The sequence below is a fragment of the Ascidiella aspersa genome, chromosome 5 (assembly GCF_963924565.1).
Source record: "Ascidiella aspersa chromosome 5, kaAscAspe10.2, whole genome shotgun sequence".
Lineage (NCBI taxonomy): Eukaryota > Metazoa > Chordata > Ascidiacea > Phlebobranchia > Ascidiidae > Ascidiella > Ascidiella aspersa.
The window spans coordinates 20,540,285-20,566,853 of record NC_139451.1 but is presented as its reverse complement, the minus strand read 5'-3'; the positions used below and the strand labels follow the sequence as shown (position 1 = coordinate 20,566,853).

The window sequence follows — 26,569 nt, the reverse complement described above, 5'->3', positions numbered from 1 at the left end:
CCGCTTTAGGGTAACCGATCTTTTATAGAGTTTTTTTCTGCAAATTTATTAACCCTTCAGCAGTTTTAGTAAAGGCACTTTTGTCTGAAACCGTGTGGTGGCAGTGTTGCTCAGCTTAGAGTCGGGTTTAGAGCAGGGGTTCTTGAACTGGGTCAATTTCGAGCATCTTGACGGTTGAACACAATTTCAATGATATTTCGTGTAAACAATTTCACGATTTCGTTAAAAATGGTCATTCTTTATTGGCAAAAATTAAGGAAACCGCAAATTATTTATGGACTGAATCTGTCCCAAAAATGATTTGTTGTTTTTGTAACTTTTGTTTTGCTTAGTTTTTGTAACTTTTGCCTGCAACTACCGATAAAATGTATAACATCATCAAACTTAAACGTAACAATTCTGTTTCGTTTTACCTGCCGGCAGAACAATTTCCTCTTTTTGGTGCTGAAAATATGGTAGCCCTACTTAAAGGCCACTGTTACCATATATCCTATAAATTTGTGAATGGCCTAGCTAGCTGGTTGTCACTTGGTTAAATTACCGCACTAAATTTTAGAATTTTTCTAGCAAACGTGTGGAGTAATATCGATGCGAGGGTAACGATATTTAAATGGTAGTAAGCAGGCTTTGGAGCCGGAGCCGGAGCTCCACGTGAAATTTAAATGGAGCTGGAGCAAGTTGTTTAAAAAATAGCTCCGGCTCCGATGTATTTCATAAGATGCTATGCTACTAGCCTTCCACTAATAGCTGAATTCACATAATTTAACAGCAACTTCACAAAATTAGGAATTATTGCCTCTTTGGCGCACCTTTTGTAACTAACCATTGTGGTGTTTCGTTTGTGAATATTTTGAAACGCTAGATATTGCAAATTAAGCGTTCGGCCTTAAACCTCAGTTTTTGACGTAATGGAGCCGGAGCTGGAGCAGTGGTATCAATAAGCTTCGGAGCTGGAGCTGGAGCTAACCTATGATAAAAGAGAGCTCCGGAGCTGGAGCCGGAGCCGTTTAACATTTACGACTGCTCCAAAGCCCTGGTAGTAAGTTGACTTCGGTAAACAGTGCGCATAAAATCCTGATAGAAAATTCAAAACCCAAATCTTTAGTTATTATGTATCGTTTGTGGGATCTAGCTAGAAGCTTTTATCTTTCGCACAGGACAACCAAATGCAGTCTTGGCAGTAAAAGTTTTTTTCGTAGAAGTTGCGTTGTTTAGCGAACGAGAAACATTTCTTCACGACAACGGGCGCAAAGGTACAAGATGCCAGAAATAGTCGACGATCGGAACTATGATTGAACTATTTGGAGCAAATAGCCAACAGTCTTCACAGTTAGGGGTAATGTTCTGTTTTCAGCGTCTAGATATTTCGAAATTGGGAAATTTTGCAAATTTAGTGTGTTAGGTTTTTCAACGTAAGTGCGGTGGCTTTGAAAGCATTGCACACGGCCAACTGCAACAGATGTGTCTCACAAAACACATGATTGCAAAGAGTAGCTTTTAATTAACTAACATTGTTCGTTGATTATACAACTTGTTATTTTGAAAAAGTTTGCGGGCCAGCCGTAAGATATGAATTGTTAACCCCATGGCACAGCAAGTGTCGAATACATGAAATTCATAAAAAGTGGCACAATCTTTTTCACGACACACAAAAGGCAAGCCCACTGTAGCAAACTCGTAAAAAATTAAAAAAATACTCCCCAAAGTCAAACACGCAAGCTGAGCAGCTCGAAATTTTCACTGCGCTGAGGACCTTCTGACAACTGTTGCCTTATAACTTTTTGTCAGCCGAAAAACATCCGCTTTGAATCGGCGAAACGCCTAATTCCCCAATTTGTCGATAAAAATTCACTCTTGGGCGACATCGTCGGGCACTTTCCACTCCATGCGCCTTCCCTCCTCGTAAAGCTTGTTCAAGATGTTCTGAGTGAAATCGGCGCGGTCCGTTCCGTTCTTGGTCAACTCGAGGTACTTTCTGTTCACAAACAGGAGACCACATTGATCAAAATATACCAAACCTTGTTTACGTCGAGCATTTGATTCAAGTTTAAACTTTTACATTACACACGCACACAAACATCTGCACATGACCTACAGGCCAATAAAAAAGAGTTTATAAAGTTTGCTATGCCATCAGCAGTTAAAGTATCAAGGTTGGATATCCCTTTTAGGCAGTGGTCCTGTACAGTAATTAATGTATGTTATCCAGAGAAAGTATTCATAAAAAACCCGCTTGGTTAATTAATTGCAACTTGCAAGTTGTAAAAACTTTAGGAAAAAATGTTAACCCTGTAATATAGACTCCCGTTTTTTCTAAACTTTTTCAAAAATCTAATTTAGGAAAAAATAGATTAGTTATATATTTGTTATTCATAGATTATTTCTATTAGTGATAATCTAATAGATTGACCAGCGTAAATGGATCACGAAAGACTTTCGAGTTTACAATTAGTGTAAAGTTTACACCGATATGGGTTAGCCAGGAGCAAATTTCGTCATTGTTAAGAATTACTGTAATCAGAGAATAACATTATCACCAAAGTTAACTACACATTGTTATTTGTAAAAACACTGTTTTATCGTTATTTGTCAATTTCATTCTATGTGCTGTAAATGCAACAGCTCATCATTGTGTATCGTTATGCTTGAATATTTCACTAATAAATCTTATAGCTTACTTGTAAAGCTTTAGTGCAGTTCTGGCGTCTTCTATACTGTCGTGCATATCCTTTTGAATTTTCTCGCCTATAACGAAAAACATGCAACTTATTCAGATGAATTTTCGTCTCTGGACGACTTTCGGTTTTAGCGATAGACAGACACATTATGATGACGCTTTTATTGTAGTAAAATGAGTGACGCGCTTTACATGATGGCGTGTGAGAAGGGCAAAACTATTGTTTTAGCATTACGTTTACTATATTTGTGTATCTCCCCGGGTTCTTCAAACCTATTGTGCTTCCAATGCGTTATGTCAGGGGTGGCCATTTCTTTTTGGGCATTTTTGAGGCTTACCGAAATCAGTCAGATACCTTTATGATTTAATGACTGGAGGTCGTAAGTTCGAACCTCACCACAGGCTAGTTGTTTTTCTAGCCTGGTCTTGCAAACATAGTTAGTGCTAAGTTTTAGAATGGAACTTACTCCAGTAAAACTCACTTCTAGCTTAAGTTTCAAGTTTCTCTTCTAACTGTTTCCTACAAATCAATACTTTTAGCTTTCACTATAGCAGGCAACCAGGCCTGTTTTCAAGTGTAATCTTTAAGGGTCGCTTTAAGATAACATTTTCGAACTGTTTAGGGCTTGTAGCGTATATTTTGCACCACATTTTTACGCTACATAACCGAGGGGATATATTAACTTAATTCATATAGCTCGGTTAGAATTTTAACATGTCATATAGAGCCAGTTTTTACACGTCTAGACGTGTTTCAGAAACATATGTTACCCTACAGGTAAAACACAGTCCATTCTGAAAAGTGACCACGTCGTAATTATTCTGTATAAAAACCTGGCGCGGGTTAGGCAAACGTATTCCTGGAAAAATGACCTTGCCTCTGATAACGCTACGGGACTTGACTTAGATTTTATATGCTGTATGTCCTATGTTTTTGCATATCTGACGTGTCAGCCGACTTGGTTTTACACAATTTAATTTACAGTTTTTATCTTATATTTGAAGATTAGACAGAAGTCTGGGTGAGCAGAACAGCTAATGTCGGAACTCATGTTAACGCTAAAATTAATAAATTAAAACGTCAAAGGGCTTACCAAGGAAGTACCAGGATAGAAATCGCAGCGAGATGTAACGCTTCCGCGGCTTGTGGAACAAGTGAACCGTGTCGCGCACTTGACGGTCTGGAACCTGTTAGAAAGTGAAGGCTGATGTTACTCGCTAAATAGACCGGAAAATACCATTTAGCAACAAACGTCTAATCACTAATCAGTTTTGCATATTTTTGCGAAATAAAAAGATCAAAAGAAAAAATTATTTGGCTGCGATGTGGGTTAAAAATATCCCGAGTCCGACTGCGACTTAATGTGCGATTTGGTCGAGTACCGAGTCCGAAATATCGTGGACATGTAACAATCCACTCAGTTATAGAAATGTCATATTATTCATACGTTTTATCAGTTTCGAAATTTGGTAATGCGCATGCGCACGTCGGACTTGGTAGTTTTATATAGTCCAACTCGAGTTCCGTTCCACGAGTCGGACTCCAGCAAAACCAACCGACTCCGTCGTTGGGGTACATATCAGGATGGGACAATAGGCTCTAATCTACCTCAAAAGCATACGCATAAGAAAACGGTGATTGTAATTTAGAACGCACTCTATTAACAACACACGACTGCGATATTTTTTTAATATTTTTACGTGTTACGAATTTAATATTTTCTTGTTACGAACACTATCCCTTCCCCTTAATGGTAAACAACCATGTAATTTCCAACCTTTTTTGCTTGTGATCCCCCTTTAATAGGCTCTCAAAAATTATTACTCCCTGCCAATGTTTCAGAAAAATGCGTCATGGAAAGTCACAATAAAGGCCTATAAAGTCATGGCCCAAAAGGGGACCCTGAAATATTTTAACTAAGCACCCGAAAGGTTGTTTTCGCAGCTCTAGCACATCGCCTATGTTCGCGTTTTCCTTCATTCGCAAGACAATACACCGAATCGGAAAACGCACTCACAAAAATGTTGATGACTTTGAAGTCCTTGCTTAAGCCGTGTCCGACTATGACGCAGCCGCACTGAACAAGGTAGCGCAACTTGCAGTAGCTCAGTTTGAGCGTTGAAAGATGCTTGGACGAAATCGAAATGTCCAGATCGCCCGGTTTGATCCCTGTGTGGAACGTTAAGTTTTACAGAATTGTCAAATAGGACATTTTGCGTCAAAAGTTAGTGCAAGTGATAGATTGTGTTTCGTAACAATTTTCATTAATTTAGATACCCTTCTCTTACTAAAAAAACAACAACATTTTTTCTAAGTTTAGGTAAAATATATAAAAATCAATGATAGTCGTCACTGAAGCTAGCTGTTTTTCTAGCCTGCCCTACTTGCATCTTGATCGACAGATGTGAGTCTACAATGACTTTCGGTGAACTAAATCTACGTGAGCCGTAATGGTTGGTCATAAAGCAACTTCAGGAGTGCAAGATCACAGTTCTTACCACACACGGGTGTGTGCAGTGTTTATTGAAATGATAGGCGTTACCTGAGAATTTGGTCAGATAGTCGACCACCTGCTCCTGAGTGGAAATGTAGTCGTCGATGAAGGGAAGACCCTCGTTCTCCCCCTCCCCCCGAACCACGGTGATGCGAGCCACGAACAGAAGACTCGGCTTGATCGTCGAACGAGTTCCGTCGCTGTGCAACTCAGCCTCTTCCTGGCGAGTAGAAAAGTACTCGATTTTTCGTTTTGCGTTTAGAAATCGCTTTTTTATGTCAAAAAACGTTTTTTTTTAACTTTCGCGGGTTGATGCTTTAGATTATCCCGAACATTTAAAGTCCTGCGAAATTTTGATAAGAGTTTGTTTTTAGCAGTTTTTCTAAGAGGCCGCTTTTAACACAATACCAAAATGTGAGTTATTTTACAGTATAATTATTCCATAATCCATTTAAATTACTTTGTTAGCCGGGTAAATAGACACTTCCAAAAATTTGCGATAGACAAAGAGAGCAAAATTATAAAGAACCAACCTGCAATGGCCGACAGTGGGCTCATGCAAAAATAAACCCTAGATAAGAATTCTGTTTAATTTCTAGTTTTCGTGAAATGGCCAAAACTGTCATCTATTTGAAAAAAATAAAAATGTTTTTAAACTCGCAGTGCAACTCGACCTTCGGGTGGAAAAAGTAATCGGTTTTTCGTTTTGCGTCAGAAATCGCTTTTTTACGTTACGCAAATTTTTTTTGAGCACTTTCTTGGGTTGATTGGCATTAGGAGATCTGTAAGTAAACCTTCAATTGTGACACAGAGAATGCTGGTCGTCGGGCGTTCTTGTGAGTAAAAGTAAGCATAACAACAAAATTCTCGCGTTAGGACTTAGGGGTGCTTAAACTTTTTTTACCGCGGACCCCTAAATTATTTTTTGCTCAGCGTGGACACCAGAATGCAAGCAATTTTCAGATAGCGTCATAGATTGCCGTAACAATACAAATAGACTTCCAAAAAATGTGAAAGTTTAATGGAGTTTACATTCAGTGCAAAACCGTTTATTTTCAATTAAAATCTTTTAAAAATTATACACTAATATTTCCATTAGGCCTTCATGGACTCCCTAAAACTAGTTTACGGACCCTAGTTTAAGAACCCCTGCGTTAGGTGAAACAACACATCCAAAAAATACTTGCACCTTTCAATAATAAAGAATTAACATATAGATTTTTTCTTTTATGATTAGTAATTATTTACAGTTTATTGATTTTGACCATTTTACTGGGTTCCGACTACTAATAAACCAACAAAGAAAACATCTCCACGCCGCGTTTAGTCAGTTTTCGTTATTTAAAGGCCCACGGCTGCAATTTTTAATAAAGTTAAAAAAAACAACATAGAAACTTCACACTGTAATCACGTCCTAAGTGTTGCAAATAATAGGAAACAGTATACATTACTACGGTCGGTCCTCGACTTGTCTCACGAAAAAGACCTATAGGCCGTAGAACGACTGTTCGGTATTCCGGGGGACGTTAGTTCGAATCTCACCCACTATAGCTACAGTTTTAGAGTCTATTTGTTACAGAAATCCTTAATAAGCGGACTAATGTTCTTTTGAAAAACTCGAACACTTAAGCGGCGTCCCATATTAACATTGGATCAGGCAAAGTCCAAATGCTGGCAGAAGAATAATATCCCGAAGACTGCTACTTGATTTTCGTTAAATTAATGCAGAAAAAATTAATAATAGCCCGAATAAAACGAATTGAAAAAGCATGTCATCACATTGTTGGAAAAACAAACATAGCTAACTAAAGACAACAAAAAACAAAACAAAGATGACCCCTGAAGATTTAATAAGTGTCCGGCGTGCATAAAAAATGCCAAGCAACCAAAAAATAAAAAACAACATAAACTAGATAGACGTCGACAGCTTAAGAGAGCTAAAACGATTTAGTAACAGTATTTTAGGTTTTTTGCCCCCCAAGCAAAGCACCCTACAGGTGTGCAGACTCATAAACATCTCAATCTACATACCACTATACGCCATGTCTGAAAATTTGAACGTTCTACGATGTATACTTATTCTATAAAGCTCTGGACGAAAATCGGTCTGAAACATACCATAGCAAACCAAAAAAGATAATGGCAAAAACAAGATATGTCCCGAAAATCAATTTTCGGCCCATATAATTAACACACAAAGAAGATAAAAATATTTGATTACGCACCGCGTTTAGTGTCACAAACTCGGCGTCCAGGGCGATGAGCATTCCCTCCTTGGTGGGCAACTCGTGCTGCAGCAGGGGGGTGAAGGTCATTGCGGCAGAGGGGCTGCGCGGTTCCAGACTGGAACTGAGCCGGTGCCGGCCCTTGGCGATGCTGGGGGTTGGCAGCAAGATGTCGGCGGTCAACGGGAAGTTGATTTTCAGCGAGTGACTGTTGTTTTTTGTAAAGAGGTGTTAGAATCAGACAGTGTAGTGACCAGTGTTGTAATGACTTAAGTCAATTGACTTAAGTTCACATATGTCATTGTTTTCAAATGACTTGACTTGACTTAAGACTTTGGACAAATCACTTGGGATGTAATGAAGTGTTTTCCTTAAGCATTTTTTTTAAATTGAGCTATTCATCCTAATTTTTCCTTGTAAAACAGGTTGCTTGCTATATGTTGCGTTTTTCTTATTTTTTAGTTCAGTCATTGCTCATAATAGTATGAGTTTAACTATTCCAACGGTTTAACGTTTTATTTTAATAACAAGGACGTGACTTGAAGTTGACTTGGGCAACTGATGACCTGGACTGGGACTTGACTTGTTATTTATTTAAAATGACTTGACTTTGACTTAAGTTATTTTGCAAATGACTTGACTGGGACTTAAGTCATTTCAAAATGAATGTGTACAACACTGGTAATGACTTAAGTGGAAAGCTAGCTTATTCAGGGTTGCTCAACTCTTAAAAAAATTGAAACAAGTTTAAATACGTTTCAAAGAAAACTTATAGATTTTCAAAAACCTAAAATGGGATCACTCGGCTGTAGATAAAATAAATTCAATTACTTAAAAAAAAAATATAGGGTTTTTCAAAGAATTTTCAATACGCACATTATTCTTCTAAATGACTAGACTTGGCCAAAGTATTTTTGTAAAATTAGTTGACCTCCTTAAATAAAGTTTTTTTTAGTTTAATTGGTACCTTAATGCCAACAAAAAACGGACTAGAAATGACTATGACTTTGAATTAACTTGGGTAAGTCTAGATTTTAACTTGACTTATCATTCGTTAAGAATGCTTTGACTTGGACCGAAGTTGTTTTGCAAATGACTTAACCATAGGACTTATTGGTCACTTTAAAATGACTTGTTTACAACACTCGACTTTGGTGAAGATTTTTTATAAGGCTGACGTTTATTGAAGCAAAACTGCATCATTAAAATCGTGGTTTTGTAGTTTATAAAAACATTGAATAAATTGCTGAACTTCTAAAATGTTTCGGCACTAAATTGTGCCAAAAATAATTAAAATTCCCACAGAAACCCTTGTATTGTCAAATGTTACACTGGTATAAAATGGCTCCTATAAAGTAGCAAAAAAAACTTCATATTGCAGATTTCAAAATTTTGTAAAATAGATGATAAAAAGGGGAAAAACCTACACATAATATTTCGGACATGTCAATCAAGAAACATAAGAATCAGATTATGAGCATAATTAACACGAATTTAGGGGAAATTATTTCTTTCTCATCATCTTGCAAATACTGGTTTTAGTTTTTTGCGAAAGTACCGACTTTAGTTAGGTTTTAGTGAATACTTAGCTTGGACTCATCCATTAATTAATAAGCTAACAACGGCACTTGAGACATGTGTCCTCACTTTGAGCAGATGTCGGTCCTTGTGTAGTAGAATAGGCAGGGAACTTTCCACTTCATGTCAAACTCGACGCTTTCTTCTTTATCGATTGCGCTGATTTGGAAATCGTTGAACAGGTACCACTGCGTGTGGGTAACCCCCTGAACCGAGTGGAAAACAAAAATTACTTTTAAAGGGAGCGAGATTTGTCAAAACGATTGCAAAGGTGCTATAGTTGTTTCTCAAAGTGTTCCCCGCTGAGCCTGTGTAGCTCAGTTGAATGAGCGACGTTGTCGGTATGACCGAAGGTCGTGAGTTCGAACCTCACCGCAGGCTAGTTGTTTTTCTAGCGTGGCCTTGCTTGCACAATAATCCTGGTCAAGATGACTGATTCCGTTAAGACTTTCCGAAGGCATCTTGAGTACCATTGAAATTCGTTAGGAAATAATTTGAGGCAATATAATTACTTCTTTGTTTTCACCATTATACGGAATCACTTTGTATTGTCTAAACGCCTTCGAAGGAATAAATGGCGTGTCCACATTTTATGTTGAAAATAAGTAGATATATGTATTTGCGGCATTCACATAACGTTATCTAGTTTTATAGGCTTCAATTTTAATTGATCACTTTACCTTAACGTGAGCACAAACCAGACAGTTAAAATAAGAGTGTGTACATTTTAAAACAACTTTTTGTTCAATTAACCTGACCTCAATCGTCTTAAGGGTGAAACTAACAGTAAAGCAAAAAAAAGCCGCAACGAATTTTGAGCTTCCCAAATTCTGTAGCTCATACTTTGTCTAAAAAGTAAGTGAATAAAATATACTGTAATGCTAGCCGGTGAAATGAAAAACTTCGGTCATGCGCCATACGTTTAAGAACAAACACCAAAAAAATACAAAACGACACCTCTTTCCGTTGGTGGAAGCGCTTCCCCACGTTGATGTGCGCCACCAGATTGCCTCCTGTTCTGGGGTCGTCTATGTGCGCCACCGTCGTGTACAGCTCGTATTGAAAAAACCTGCGTTGACACGCGACCATTTGATTAGACCAGTGTTTCTTAAACTGTGAATAGCAATGCCCTGCAGTAATTTTAACTTTTAAGGTCGCACAACGATTCCGTTTCGTATAGCTCAACTACGGTAATATTAATGAAATGCTTACAGGTTTACAGGCAATATTATTCCATTACATATACATTTAAACTCAGTGACGAGAAAACGGCACCAATTTATCATGATTTTTTGACCAACTTGGAAAAGATCAGTAAATTCCTATCGCTGGACGCGCCGCAAGTTTAACAAACTTTTCCAAAGGAGCGACAAGCAAAAAGTTTAGGAATCACCGGGTTAGGCAACTGTGCGCGAACCAAAGATGGCGCTCTAGGGATTAAACCATTTTTAAATGGAAAACTCGAAATTAAATGAAAAGTGTTTTGTACATAATGATAGGACAATGTACTTTCAAATGTGCGCAACAATTGTAAAGACCAATTTCACCAATTTTTTTATTTAAACTTAAAAAACACTCTGCTTCTTACTGCAAATCTGTTTCTGCTTGGTCTTTTCCGGGATCCGAATATCCTGTTCAAAAACATAAATATTTATCTCTGTTTATATAAAAATAGTTTTTTATAATAAAGTCTACTTTAAGTATTCCTAAAATGTGGGCCAAAATTTACACAACTTGTTTCCACAGCCAGGGCTACGGAGTCGGTTTAAAACAGCCCTACCCCCCCAAATAAAAAAAAATATATATATATAAATAAATGTCGAGTCCAGAGTCAGACTCTGAATCCGCAGCCCTCAGTTCAATAATTGCTACTGCGCATGAGCACGTCGGACAAAAATCCAAAAGAAAACCGAAAACTTTACCTTCATCATTGTCGGACACGACTATAAGCTGTCCGGCCTTCGTGATGGCCATCTTTATGTGGATAGGCACCCAACCGGAAACGTTTCCCTTGTCAAACGAAAAGTCGAGTCCTTCGCTCGCAGCGAATACGTTCCTGCAAGCGAAAACGATCACCGGTGTTTAACTTGTCGTCTGACATCTAACGCAAGGACGCTTGTAAAATCGTGGAACAAAATTATGCATTACATGACTATGAGCCAGTTCACGATTTTGTTTTGCCGTACCGAAGTAGGCTGTTGGTTCGCAAACGTGGCATTACATGCTGAACGAAACAAATTACCACATAAATAAGGTGACTGGTCGCGTACTAAAGTATACTTTCAAGCAGTTATTTTGAAATGACTAAGTCCCAGTCAAGTCGACTGATCGCGTACTAAAGCATACTTTCAAGTTTCAAGCAGTCATTTTGAAAAGACTTAAGTCCCAGTCAAGTCATTCGTAATAACAAGTCAAGTTCCTGTCATAAAAATCCAACTTTAAAACATTAAAACCGGTAGTCTCGTCCTATTATAAAAAAAAAATAAACCAAAAAAATAAGCAATATCTCAAGTAAAAAATAAGATCAGATAAAAAAGCAAGCAAATTGTTTTATTTGCAAAAATAAGATTAATAACCCAAATTTTCTAAAAAGTGCTAAATGAAAACATTTTTAACCCAAGTTATTTGTGCTAAAACTGAAGTCAAGTCAAGTTATTTTGCCCAAAGTAAGGTCAAATCTTGATAACAGTGACTTAAGTTAATTCATTGACTTTAAGTCATTTTTAAGTCATTGACTTAAGTCATTACAATACCGCTTTCAAGTAAATAAATATATATTTATTGGTAAAAATCAATGTACCCTGTGCCCTTCAGAATACTTTAAAAACATAAGTTAAAGAACACAAAATCGGACTGAAAGACACTAAAATGCTACACTTGGACAGATAAGTCGCAAGACGAGCACGTTACGTGGTACAATATTGGAGCACCCACCAGGCTTCGCTGTTGGACATCGGACTGGTTTGGAGCTGCTGGGGATTCCCCTTGGGTTCTTGTACGCTCGAGGCGCGACGCGATTTGTTGAGGGCCGCTTTCTTTTCCGCTTTGTCGCTGAAGAGCTCGCTTTGAACCTAACGTGAAAAAGTAAAGCGAAGAAAACGAACTAAGTTGGGTCTATAACGGCCTTGCTTTCAGGAAAATTAATCAGTCATTTAAAATAATTAACGAGATAAACTTGACACGGTTAGGAAACGCGAGCAGTAAGTTACTCGCCGGGGAACTTTTTATGTACCTAAGCATTACCCGAGCTTTTCTTTATTAGAAAATCGTTTCGCACAAAAATATTAGTGCATTTTATCAACGTTAAACAAATCTCTTTAAGTTTGTATTACATTCTACATACCTTAAAACCCAATTGCTTTGTTACCAAATATGTTTCTAGATTTTAAATACGGACAAACCAGAGGAAGAAACCCATGTATGAAACTTAGCCGCATTTGTTATAAAACTTGGTGCAAAAGCGTCATAGCAGTTTAGACCATCCACTAGGATTTTTTTACTGACCTTCCAAAACTGAAAGTCGTCTTCACGTAGCAATGAACAGTTTAGGGCAAGAACGTCGGGCAGAGTGCAGGGCGTTTTCGTCTGGATCTACATTTAAATTAATAAACAAAATATTTGGGTACACTATGCAGGGATCTGTAATGAAGCTTGATAATGAATTGCAAAGCCAAAAAGGTCAAGTAGATCGACATCATCTTGAGTATCTTTCGTCAGTCTTCAGTTAATGTGACTGAGAAGCAAATCAAAGCATCACTTATAAAAGTCTAAACCGCTGTACCAGTTCAATACCTAAAGTCTCTAAATAATGCTCCAACTATAGAAACTCAGATAATAACAGCTGCGTCCCACCTTTTATAAGTGATGATTTGATTTGCTTCTCAGTCACTTTAACTGAAGATGATACAAGTTCGTATCGACATGTCATAAATTAAGATGCGGTCAATCCACTAGACCTTTTTTGCTTTGCAGTTCATTATCAAGTAAACAAAATATGTTTTACCGATAAATTAACTCAGTCTTTAAAGCGGGTATGACTAATCTATACGGAACGGAAGTCCTAAAGGACGATTCTGGGGCTAACGCATTTTAAGAGATACATTATAAATGTTATTTAAGGAAAAATAAGTCACTAAGTTACCACATTGCTTATCACAATTACTAGGGTTTTTTTAGGGTCAGCAGACTATTGCAGCCAATATGTTGTTCAACGTATGTAAATTTGCCATGTGTTAATCTTATCACAATTACTAGGGTTTTTTTCTATGTTAGTCAGCAGACTATCGCAGCCAAACTGTTGTTCAACGTATGTAAATTTGCTATGTGTTAACAATTAAACTGTTAAAAAAGCGGTGATATACAGTACTTTACAAAATGAGAACCTTACTTCCAGACTTGGACAACTAGATTTATTTCATTTTTTTTTTAAATTAGATTAGAATTAAAATTAGATCATTTCAGTTTTTCCAAATTGAATTAGAATTTAAATGATATCATTTCAGTTTTCTCAAATTAGATTAGAATTAAAATTACCGAATTCCTATAAAAAAAGAATTTGAACTAGAATTAGACTAAAATTACATTTAATTATTCACAATCAATTTAATTTAAATAGCAAATTATTTTAATAATATTGTGAATGGTAAATATCCCTGTTCTCATTTTATGCCTTTTGGCATAACCTATGCTTTTCAGACTGTAAAAATTACATACAAGTCGTTCCGACCAAAATGCTTTAATTTAAATAATTTTTTTCGACTGAGATACTAAAAATGCTTTTGGACAAAGTAGAATTTTTTGGTAAAATCCGAATTAAATTAGAATTAGAATTAGAGCGCACCAGCAAAACACAAAGTAGATTAGAATTAGAATTCTGCTTGCTTCTTCAAGGTGGCTTACCATTGGTTGGTAGGTCTCGCTGTGCTGGTCCCACGACTTGGTGTGAACTTGCGTGCAAACGCTATTGCGAATTATCGTCGAAAACGGCACCTCTTTAGGTGGATCACCTGCGGTGCACAGTTTTTTATTGAATTACTTGTACATCAATTTTGACAAAATGCAGTTATTTATTTTTTTTTGCATTAACACTTTTCTTTCTATTTATGTCGATTCGGTGGTTACTAAGTAGAAATATAGAAGAAATAAAATTATTTTATCAATCTTTTAAAACAGTTCATTTTAAAGCTATAATGACTTAATTTAAACTGACTTGTAGTAGGACTGATTTCGTGTAGTAGGTGTTAGTTTAAAAAATGAAAATAAATACGAATGTCCAATTTGAATCAGCGACAGGCCGTCAAGCAAAGAATAAATCACAATAAGCAAAAAAATGCCCACTTTCCCAGTTTAAATAGGTGCACGTTAGAGGCAAAACAAATATTTTCGAGGCACAAACCTGGTTTGCCGAGAGATGGGTAGGAAAGGCTGAACAAGAATTGTGTAGTCTGGCGCTCAGTGCACCGCCCGTTTCTGAACTGTGTCTTGATCTTCATCTCGGTCCCGAACAGCTTTTCAATGATCGACTTGGGCATCGGTGTCGGTTCTTCAACTGCCCGAGAAAATTATAAACAAATTTTATTATAATAAAACTTCGAGGAAAAAATACAACGACGAGAAAAACAACTAAAAGGCAAAATTAAAATCTCTATCACAATTGAAAATTTAGGGTAAAAGTACATCTCGAAAAGTGACAATCTTTACTTTTTTGGGAGGAAAGAAAAACACAACGAGTTACGAAACACAACTAAAAGGCAAAGCTTAAATCTCCAATCACCTTTAAAAAATTAGTCAAAAGTACATCTCGTTATTATAATAAAAACTTTAAAAGTATTTCATTTTTAAAGAAAATACAACACCTTAGGGCATCATAGTTATATCGCCCTCAAGATATGTCAGTGTACTCTTTCAGTTTAACTAACCTTTTTCAGTCTCCGTTAGGAGCTTTTCGGGATCCTGATTTTCGGAGTCCTCCACCGGATCTAAGATTAGGATTTCCTCCGTGTCTTCCGATCCCTTCTGGCTCGGAAGAGTTTCCTGCGAGGCAAAGACTAAAGCTTATTTTCGCGGCGACTGTTAAAACTAAATCAAATTTGGAAGACTTCAACGGACAGCGTTGCGACGAATGGATACTGACATAGTTGTTTTTAAATTATCAGTCAGCTGTGCACTTGACAGATACTAAGGACGGCTGACTAAGTCGAAGTTTCTTTTTTATAATTATAACCGATATAACATGACGTCACATAACAACTTGTTTCAAGTGTGTCGCTTAACAAACTGCTCTCTTTTTAATGTTAGAAAACTAGAATTTACGAAAAACAAATTTTTTGACGAAATGTCCAGTGTTTATATAACAATATTAGTCTGTTGTTTGTAACAAAAAATCTTTTTTTACGGTCCAGTAGCTAAACGAAACAGGGAAATTATTAGGTCTTGAAGAATACCGCAAGTTCACAAAAACGTGTTGTTTTTGCATACGGACGTACCGTGTGCAGCTGCTGCAGTATGAAGCGGTTCCAGTTTTGAATCAGCTGGTCGAGGTTCGAATTGTTGCCGACCGCCGACGCCATCTTGTGTTCGGACTTGTGGTTCTGCAGCAGACCGAGAGCGGTCGCCTCTGGAATGGTGCGGAATGCACGAAGAAAATTGCTCGCCTAACAATTGGGCAAAGCGACCATTACACTGTGCTTTTGTTTCCATTTTGGTAAAGAATATCTCAATGCGAATTCGGGTCATTTGGATGCTTGATACTTTGTATACGAGCAAGAAAGAACGAAGTGTATCTTTAATGTGTGAGCCCGACTTGAAACAAAATACTTTATTTCGGCCAGGTTGAAGAAGGAACAAAACACGTGGGAGATGATCGCTTGAACGAACAAAATAGCTTTGTTTTATACGGCAAAAGTATTCAATGAGAGAAAGAGGCAACTTTTCGAAGTTTTTTTTAACGGGCCAGACTGTCAAATTGCCCACAAAAGCGCTAGTGGTTCGATTCTAATTTCATTATGTTTCATTAGGTTTATTAACAACCATTTGGTCATTATTAGAGATCAACCGATATCACTTTTTTGGACCGATGCAGATACCCAATTTTTTACAATTTTGTAAACCGACACCCGATACCGAAACCGATTTTTTATATACCTGGGAAATGTTTAAAACTTGAATAAATTGAAAATAAAATCCAAATAACGTTTTAGTTTTTATACCTTTATTAATCATTAAACTATTCTTTTGCATTTTAACTTGGCGTAATGTCTCTAGGCGCTATTAAGATTTATAAAACTGTTCCATTACCAGCACGTATATTTCTGGTGGTTGTTTAAAATAATAGATATCGGGTAAATATACGAATTAATGAACGTTCATCATTACCACACGCCCTAGAAAGATTCCTAAACCTTCTTCATTTAGTCTAATAATGGAGGTAGGTATCCTAGCTCATTTTACTTAAGCAGAGATCTTCCGGGCGACCTTACTCACCAGAAGGACTCCCGAAGTGGCGGAGTCCAGCATAAAGAAGAGAAATCCCAGCTCTTCTGCAAGATCAAACTCCTTGTTGAGGTTGTGATGGCTCTGAAGAGCGCAGCGAAGCGGCTCCAAGAAGTAGAGAGCCTGGGAGGTCGAATAGAGTAGAATAAAGTGCACCCTACGAGCGACCAAATGTAGCTTATAAAAACAGCTATTCTGGCCCATTAATGTCCTACGTTAAGGGTCGGGAACCCATAGCTCCCGATCAATATATGACTGATTTTGTGACGCCATATGTCTCTTTTGCTAAAATAATCTTAATTGCAGATAAGTTTATGCTATCATTTCTTAGCATGATTTGACTGAAACTGCACGCGGCCACGGCCGCTTTCCTAATTTTTCCCTTTTTAACACACAGCGATTGCGCGAATCCTATTTGTTTTTCGCGACTGTTATTCCGTTTGAGGTAATCTCTTTATATCTAAAATCCACGCAACTCTGTAATCAAAGTTGTGCAAACTCAATTCAGGTCAGTCAGACACTATTAAAAAGATATATGTATATTTCGCAAAGGATTTGAATGAATTATCAGGAATTAAGGTCGACATTTATATTGCAAGGGTAAAGGTGGTTTCCAAAATTATATATTAAGTGCAACATGATTAGCTAATTCATTTATTCCAGCTAAGTATGTTCGGTCCTTCAAATGAGAAAAAAATAAACGGCCTTGCTCAATTTATTATTTTTTAGGCTTTCATGGAATTACAACCAAGAACAGTTGGTTCTTATGGTTAACTTAGCTAAAAAGGTTGCCGATCCCCCGCCCTGCCAACACATTTCTCATAAAACCAACTGTTTTTAAATTATTAAACACTTTTCGACAAAATAATAGTGTGAATGTTTATCGTTTATCGAGCTCTTTAATCTACAACGAAATAAAAATCGGATTGTACTATATATGTAAAATAAAATGAAATCGGTTGACTAACATCCTGGACAAGAACTCCTACCTGCAGCATGCAGTTGCAGTACGCGTTGGGAATATTCGGTTCGAGTCCAGGAAAGTTGGTTTTGTTGTAATGCTGGATCATCTCGTTTTCCTCGTCGCCAAGTTTAGAATATTTGAACACAACCTGCGAGTTTTCAGGCGAAAATTTAATCAATCAAAAGTTCATAGTTTTTTTTTAAAACAAATAAGAAGATTCTTCCACCTTGCACTGGATAAAATCGGATATTTTAATGTTCGAATTTATTTTCGAGTGCTTGGTTTGTGCTTCGTTTTGTTTTACATAAATCAAACATTTTCCCTGATGGTAAAATGTAAATCAAATAAGTTCCTTAGTGGTGAAATAACACAAAGATCATTAGCATTTGTCGAATTTAAACTTAGCCACAATGTTCAGACTTTAGAGTGAATAGTATCCAAACTGTGTTAACAACGCGTTGTACCTCATTTTAAAATGTACGTAGCTTAGTTTGAAATATATTTAGTAATGAAATATTAAAAGTGTCAGCATTGTACCGAAATGCTGCAAACAAGTTTCAGCTCACTAGGTTACATGCAGTTCTAAATTGGTAAAAAACTGAAATTGCCATCTTTTATCATGTTTTTAAACAGGGGTGGAAATGCAGCAGCATTGTAAATTCGCCAGAAAAAGGTCAAACTGGCGCCTGTTGACCTTAGCGCAAACAACTGACGGGTGCAGGGGTAAGTACCTTTCGGTACTTTTTGGGCACCATATAGAGGTGGGGCTGCTCGTCGCGACCCAGGGGCGAATCGGGAACAGCCGCCTTCTTACCCTTGGCATCGGCGACTGAGATGTCCTTGAGCTTGTAGGGGACCTGTGAAGAAAGATACGAAAGATGCGGTTACCTTGGCTATTTAAGTTCGTGGTGCATTTCACTATTGATGGCATTATTAGGTTTTCCCAAGACCTGAGTAATGCTGGGTTGAAATTGTTTGCAATTTAAATGAAGTTTTAAAAACACTTTGCAAACGCTTTGAAGTCGGTTCGCTTTTGCTTTTAAGATACTCGAGCTAGGTTACGATAAAAGTGTTCCGAGTTGATGTACTTTTATCTGAGATAACTATTGGAAAGTATTTTTCACCCAATAGGCAACTTGGGTAAATTCAAGAAAGTTGGTTTAAAATCAAATGGTTAAGAATCTTGTGATCTAATTAATTTCATTCTAATTGTTGAAACCCCCCAAAAAAAACTGCCAGTCAACAACGCCGATCTTCCAGAGTGAAAGTGTTATTTTAAACTATAACTCTTTGCAAAAATTCTTGCGCTAGAATATTCGGTTTAAATTTGCTCTCTGTAGTGAAATTCAGAAGTATAGAAACGTTCGGCGCAGCCCTGCCTTTCGGTAGCTAACCTGATTTCGGCGCCGGTTTCTCGGATTGGGGGCGTACCCTATGCCCTGGACGACCTTCATGGACCGTATCAGTCCCGGGTCGATGGGCGGCGGGCGTCGACTGACCGGGACGCACTGCTTCTTGGGCCAGTCGGAAAAGAGTCCCTTCTGGCAGTAGGGCATTGGTATCGTTGAAAGCGGCGTCTGCGAAAGAAAAGCGAGGAAAATGGGAATGCGGACAGATTATTGGTAATAATTAATCGAATGATTTGACGTTGTTTTATACGTCGTTTGAATACTTGGCTTTTTGGGGGACTGAATGGCCGATTTAGTTGGTGCATTAAAAATACTTGAATTTACTTTTTTTGTCTTGCTAATATAAATTAAATAAACATTTGGTTAAAATATTCTACTTTTCACCAAAATAAGAAAGGATTTAAATTACCGTGTCATCGTCAAAAATTTTTAAATGGGAGTGCGGACAGATTTTTATCATTAATAATTAATCGATTGATTAGACCGGGGCTTCTTAACCTTTTTTTGTATGTTTTTTTTTTACAAAAATGAATATCAGATTTATCCCCAATATATAAAGTGGTGCTCATTTAAAAAAAACAAAAGTAACCCTGGTAAAGTAGTAGGTAATGCACAACGAATATCAGATTTAGGTCGGTTTCGTGCATTAGATTTTGTAGTAAGCAATGCAGAGAAGCCGCATCGCATAGATTAGTTAAAGAAACGAAACCAAAATATTCAGAGCTGGAATACCTATCCTTGGATTTACCCCCTAAAACTAGGAATTAAACCCCTGGTGTAAAGTTACCCCAGGTTAAGAAGGGCTGAATTAGACGGAGTTTATACGTCTTTTGAACACTTTCTTATTGGGTAGAACGGCCAATTTAGTTGGTGTACCAAAAAACCTAAATATTTGTTTCCTTGGAATGGTTGGAGGTTGTAGTAAGACGTAATGAGAACATCAAAGCCCATACAGAAGTATAGGTATCATTTTAAACGTTCTATGTTGCAAATTAATAAAGAGTTATTCGAAAAGTTCAAAATGATATCTACTTCAGTATGGGCTTTGATAAAATCTTATTTGTTTTCATGTTTTAATAAAAATAGAAACATTCGGTTTAAATTATGCTTCTTAATCATGAAAAAACGAAGGATATAAATTACCATTTCATCGTCAATATTGATGGGATCCAGAGCTTCGACTATGTCGGGAAATTCAGGGTCTTTCGAGAACTGGTTGAAGGTGGGTGTGTTTGTGGCCGACCAAAGGTGAAGCAAACCGCCTAAAAATGACGCAACTATTACCTTTAAATATCGGTCATATTGATGCATAAACTGAAACAAACGGAACCCTGTATTTTTTACTGGTTTAGCACAATGAAAGTGTGTAGCTTTTAATTTATGAAAGTATTTATTCACCAGTTGAAATGTTTAATCAAGATTTCCTTAATTAATTGTTGTGTAATAATAAAACTAGTTCTGTACTATTCGGATTGTAATTTATAATTCTGCAGCCCGAATATCATGTTTGTGTTTATCAAAACAAGCGGGTAAATAGCAAATGTATTCAAGTTGGCAGACAACGTGCTGCATTTAAAGACTTAATTTATGGGGGGAAACGCGTTAACAAAGGGGAATTTGACATACTTCCAACTTTAGAGAGACTTTAAAAGAAAACGAACCTATAAGCAAGCGTTCTCGGACATTGAAAGCAGTCACTTGCGTGGTATAGTACTATAGACTTGGTCTGCAGTGCAACAAAAGGTTGTCGATACCTGCTCTACGCTATTTCAAATATGGGATGTCGGAATAAAATACGAATACCATCCGACATACCCAATAGTAAGCGGATGGAGACGGGTCCTGTAGTTTAATTGCAACCATTGCAAACTAAAAAAAGTCAGAGAATCCAACCTTGGACAATAAACAAAACGATGAAACAAAAAATAAAAACAGATCTTCGCTCCCACCAACCCGAATCGACGAAGGCAATGGCCTGCATGGAGCGCGAGACGTCCAAGTTGACGACGGTCGAGGCCATGACGTTGGCCTGGTAGATGGGCGTGTTGGGCGTGATGGCCGCGTTGTCCTCGATCAGAAGGAATTGGCCACTCTGAGACACGACCAGCATGCGGCGCGTGTAAGTCGAAAGAAACCTGACAACATGCTTTGGCGTGTATTAAGGGAACGGGGACTTTTAAGGACGCTTTGATCTTATATTTTGAAATTGTATTTGCATTAGGCTTGATAATGAATTGCAAAGCTAAAAAGGCTCGAGTAGACCGACATCATCTTGATAAGGACGTTTTGATACGAACTTGTATCATTTTTAGTTAATGTGACAGAGAAGTAATTCGAGCATCACTTATAAAGGTGGACGCATGTTGTTTTTAAAAGTGATGCTTGAATTACTTCTCGGTCACATTAACTGAAGAACATACCAGCTCGTTTTGAAACGTCTTAATCAAGGTGGTCGATCTACTCGACCTTTTTGGCTTTGTATTTGATTATATAAAGCTAAATTACAGATCAGTGCATGTGAAGCCAAGTATATTTAAATTAAGTTTTGCAGATTATTAGTTTGCCAAGTTTAAAATGTTATTGCCAATTTGAACAGGTGAATACGTGGAAAATAAGAAATTGAACATAAACCCTATAATTTAACCAGGTTGGTCGGGAAGGCAAAATGTTACTTTGTACAATGTACACTCCCGGTATAGGGAAGTACTCGACTAGCAATTGCATGATAATCGTTGCCATACCAGTAGTATATTAATATTTCTGCCATGACAAATACATACCGCAGGAAAGATGGCTGGACGACGCACTGCAGCGGTGTGAGAGCCCTCATCATACGCAAGTCGTACATCTTCACGTACCGATCCAAACTCAGGTGTTGCGACGACGTACTGCCAGACCTGCAAATCAAATAAAAAAAATAAAAAAAACTTTTTCAAAGTCTATAAAAAGTCGCATTTTGTGTTTTATGTTATAAAATATGACTTTTTTGTTTTTACTAAAAACAGTTTGAACTCGAGTAACTTCGTAGATGAACTTTAAGCAGCTCATGTAAACATTAAAGATAAGTGTTGTTTTTTGGTCAGGGAGGCGGTTAGAGTTTTCATGCTCACAAAACATTAAGAACAACATTTTCATTGTTTTTATGTTTTCTAATAGCGATTGTGATGTGCTGTTAATTTGCAACACACTATATGTACTGTAGTCTTTGAATATCATAAACACTTAAGCCTACGGTTAAAAAAGTACAGTCTTAACAAGAATAAAAAAACATGAAATTGTAATTGATTAAAAACGACATTTCAATTTCTTTAGTGATTTCAAAATAAAACAAGAGTCTCGTTCGTTGTTCGGATATTTAAAATACATGTAAAAATTGGCATTCGAGTTGTTTATTACGTAGATTAGCATAAATTTGATGCACAAAAAAATAAAGTAATATATTGTGATATTTTTAATTTTTTATGTCAAAAAATGTGCCCTTTTCGTCGGACAACAAATTTAGTTTAGAGTACAATGTGTCTTGTGGGTATCTTTAAAAGTTCTCAGACACAAGTTATACAACTATACTGATGTATGCCATTTGTCTATTTTTTTAATCAAACGACACTTGTTTAGGTTAGATACTTACCCAGGTCTCTTAGAAAAGCCGCAGGTCGTAAGTGTGTGTCCGTCAGCGTCCATATCCGATATGGTACCGGTGTGTGCGTCAAGGGTGTGGACAACGTTTAGAGAATCGACATCGCGGAGCATAACCTGCGATATAGATTTACTAATATAACGGCAGATCAAAAGACAGACAGAAAGAAAACATGCTGCAAAAGAACTAGTACGTGTCAAATCGACTATTAATTGAAAAAGGTAAGCAACTGTTGAACAACGAGCTACCGGATGTGGCTTAAGAAGATCCTTCCAGGTTTATTAGAAAAGAAAAAAAATTACTAAAAAAAAAAAAGAAAGAAAAAATCGTTGTAATGCAAAAAAGGTTTTAAACAATTTGAACCAGTAGAGAACACTGAACTGACAGCAAGTGTTAGGCTTTTTAAACTTAACTTAAATAAAGATGTTGCGAGGCAACATATGATTTGAGGCTAAATACTATTCACGATTGCATTTCACCAAAATACCTGTTCAAAAAAAGCAAGCTATTGCGTAGACCAAAAAACCGGGGTCAACAAAATAGTATTAACCAGGGTAGTAATTATTGACTTAAGTCAATTACACGTCTTTTTGGACCATGACTTGACTTGGACTTCAGTCATTGTGTCAAATACCTCGCGTTAAGTTATATAAAATTGATTGAGTTATTGCTTATAATCGGACGAGTTTACCAATTTTAACAGTTAGACGTTTTATTCTTTTGTCAATGACTTAAATTATGTATGATTTTCTTTATAAATAACTCGACATGGCCAACTGGCGACGTGAACTGGGACTTCTTGTTTTGTTTTTTTGCAAAGACTTGAACTTAAGTATTTTCAAAATAATTGTTTACAACATTGGTTTTAAACAAACAAAGCGTTATATAATTGATCCTTGACTCAGTTGATAGTGATTAGCTGAGACTGTGAGATAAATACTTAAGGCAGATTAGTAGACTTTTCTTGCCTTGGTTAAACGAAAATCCTTCCAATTTCATACAGTCAAGGATTAGGTGTAACTTTAAACCAATTTGCATACCTTCCCGTTAAAGCCTCCACAACATAGGAACTTTGAAAGTGTTCTAAAGATGGCTGTGCTTTCTTCATTTGTTGTAGATATCCTAAAAATACATCATAAATTATACACAATGACACTAGTCGCGACAACATTGGTTTTACACGATTCATGTAAAATGCAGGTAGTCCTATGTCCCCGGTAAATACATAAGCGCAAGACATACAACAATGTAATACTTTTAAATCTGTGTGTCAAATTGTTTTGACTTTCGTAAAAACTTTTATTTATTCAGATTGTTAGCAATAATCCAAGCCTTAAGAAAATATATAAATATCTGATAACTTTAATTATAAAATTATGCCGGGCACAAAAGTTAGTATTATTTACTCTCTGGAGATCTTTTTGGTGTTGATGTCATATTCAATGAGTTTTGGGTTCTTGCCACCAAGTATAAGATGATGATCTTTACGTAGTGTCATGCATTGGTTGTCTTGAAGAGCATCATCTCTATTAAAAGAAAAAAAATCATCAACAAAAACATTTTAACACTAGGTAAATAAATATTTACATAAAAGTTTGGGATGTTTGTTTTCTAATGATACAAAAATAAATGGCAACTGCTATGAAGGTATTGTTTAAATCTGGTGGCAGCATACCCCCAGCAACACTTACCGTATTAATAAGGACATATATAGTGTGTAGTTTGAGTACTGATTTAAATGTACTTGGAACAAATGAAAAATAAATTTAACTAAAGCAAAAATTTATTTCTTTATGCTATTTTACTCACGTAAAATTAAAAAGCGGAATTCCTCTATTGAGGCTGCAACGAAGGCTTTCCTTTGTCAGTGAAAAAAGTCGGTCTCGAACTGTGAGCATCTCCACAATTGGATTGGAAGCATGTACTTGGAAGGACGTGTATTTTTGGTTGGTTGGGCCATAATAGGATGAAACATGACCCTTCACAATAATGTTAATTCAGGTTTTAAATTAGGCCTAGAAATAGTTAAAACATTGTCCTTAAGTTCCTGGTAATAATAAAACCAGGAATAATAATTGTGAGGCAAAAAACTTATGTTTGCAGTTTAGAAAATAATAAATAATTACATTAAATTATTTTACAGTTCAAAAAAAATTTATTTCATAGTTCAAAAACTGTAAAAATTGCTCTTAATTGGTCGAAGTATATGTAACACGATTAGTAACAATATGTTTAATAATTAAATAAAAACAATGTAGATATTTCAGGGGGCAGGTTACTTTATAGCTCTATATTATGTAAGTTAGTAAAAAATATATTTTTTAGGGAGAAGTAAAGGTAACCATCAATATAATATCAACTTTATCAATGATTTCGGTAAACATAACATACCCCCTGATTTCCAACCCATAGCAGCTCATAGCTTGAGTCAAAATGAACAGAACTTGCTCCGAAACGAGGCGAACCATCCACTGGCAATACATTTAGCTCAAGGTAGTCACCAACCATTCCTCCACTAAATAATAAAAGTACAACAGGTTAACAGGCTTGAAAAAAAAAAATTTTTTTTGTATAATCCTAGTTATTCGGCAACATAGCAAACTTTACAAAACTTATCTTTATGACAGATACAAAAAAATATTACCAAACCTATTAAAGTCATTGCTGAGTTGCTTTATTTGTGTTAACCAGCAAACAACTTGATTAAATTATTTTACCAATAAAATGTGACCTGTATATGCTTGTTTTCTAAATGAAAACAAATAAGGACGCGGCCATTAATATAAGAAGGTCTTGTAAAGGTTGCAGAAGCAATTACTAAATAACATAAATGAGCTTACTTAAATGTTTGAAGTTGATATAAAGTAATTTCAACCAACATAATGATGTAATTAGGCACAAAAAGTTAAATAATTTCGTCGGGATTCAATTCCGTTTCTCAGGAGGGAAAAAAATGGGAAAAAGAGTAACCCTACCAGCTACCATAGAGTGCAGACCGGATGAATAGTATATCATTTTAAACTACTTTGTCGACCTGGTAAATTGACTCTTCAAAATAATATTTGTCGCTAGTGTAGAATTCGGCGCTCTTTCACTATTGTACGTAAAAATTAATAAAATTTTTTTTTTTTTTAAATGCCGCTTACCACAGCTCATATTGTTTGGGTTAGGGTGCGGGTTAGCGTTAGGTTGAGGGTGGGTCAAGTTATTATTAATATTAAACATAATATTACTTGACCCACCCTCACCCAAACGCTAACCCGCACCCTAACCTAAACAATATGCTTTGTGGTATGCAGTATTATTATTTTTTTTGGCATAACTTTTCACGTACAATAGTGAAAGAGCGCCTAGAATTCTGCCACAGCGAAAATAATATTTGGGATAGGGTGCAGGTTAGCGTTTGGGTTACGGTGGGTAAAGCAATATTATTTTATTAATACTCGACCCACCCTAACCCAAACACTAGCTTGCACCCTAACCCAATAATGTTAGCGATATAAACTCCCAGACGAAAATGTGGTAGGATTCTAGACCAGCGCCAGTATATGATCCAATGAAATAAATGCAGTATATTTAACTCACGTCATTTGAGGAACAGCTGGTAGTCCATGCTGACTTGAAGGCTGATATTCGGGTGCTCCCACCGAAAACATGATTATAAGTATTTTGGCATTAAATTAAATCATTTTCCATGATGCACATTGTAAATTAACGTACTTAATCATGTTAAGCAGTGAATGTTATGCATTGCTTTGCACTTGGATGGCGTTCGCCAGACCGTGAAAATTCATAGATATCGAAAATTATAACATATGTCAAAACAGATTATTTATTCAACCAATCAAATTACGTTTAATTTACATTCCAAGCCATTATTTCTTAAAATTATATATAGTGAACACAAATGGAACTGAATTCTTCAATAAATCTAGCTTTTTAAATTGGTCTGTGGCCCACCTGAAAAAGTTTCCGTGGCCCACCAGTGAGCCATGGCCCACTGGTTGAGAACCGTTGGGTTTTTCTATTTGGAGGGCTCATTGACATCAGGGTTGTTGTTGGGGCTAGCAATATGCTAGGGCCCCCCTTTGGT

At 36.6% G+C, this 26,569-nt stretch overlaps 1 protein-coding gene across 1 annotated transcript; it reads right to left on the bottom strand.

Moving 5' to 3' along the window:
- Window positions 1-1,354: 1,354 nt before the first annotated feature.
- Window positions 1,355-26,171, bottom strand: LOC146145324 (PAN2-PAN3 deadenylation complex catalytic subunit PAN2-like). The gene is made up of 29 exons (XM_083390323.1): window positions 26,062-26,171; window positions 24,868-24,991; window positions 24,286-24,455; window positions 23,883-24,002; window positions 23,517-23,598; window positions 22,468-22,592; window positions 21,620-21,736; window positions 20,793-20,974; window positions 19,983-20,101; window positions 18,825-19,007; window positions 18,162-18,287; window positions 17,456-17,578; window positions 16,458-16,589; window positions 15,461-15,628; window positions 14,894-15,008; window positions 14,371-14,523; window positions 13,875-13,981; window positions 12,480-12,566; window positions 11,910-12,046; window positions 10,898-11,031; window positions 10,564-10,606; window positions 9,933-10,044; window positions 9,045-9,181; window positions 7,398-7,605; window positions 5,221-5,392; window positions 4,696-4,847; window positions 3,772-3,865; window positions 2,679-2,745; window positions 1,355-1,975 (listed from the first exon to the last, which is right to left on the bottom strand). Exons 1-29 carry the CDS (start codon window positions 26,130-26,132, stop codon window positions 1,849-1,851), a joined length of 3,687 nt encoding a protein of 1,228 aa, XP_083246449.1. The 5' UTR covers window positions 26,133-26,171; the 3' UTR covers window positions 1,355-1,848.
- Window positions 26,172-26,569: the final 398 nt, after the last annotated feature.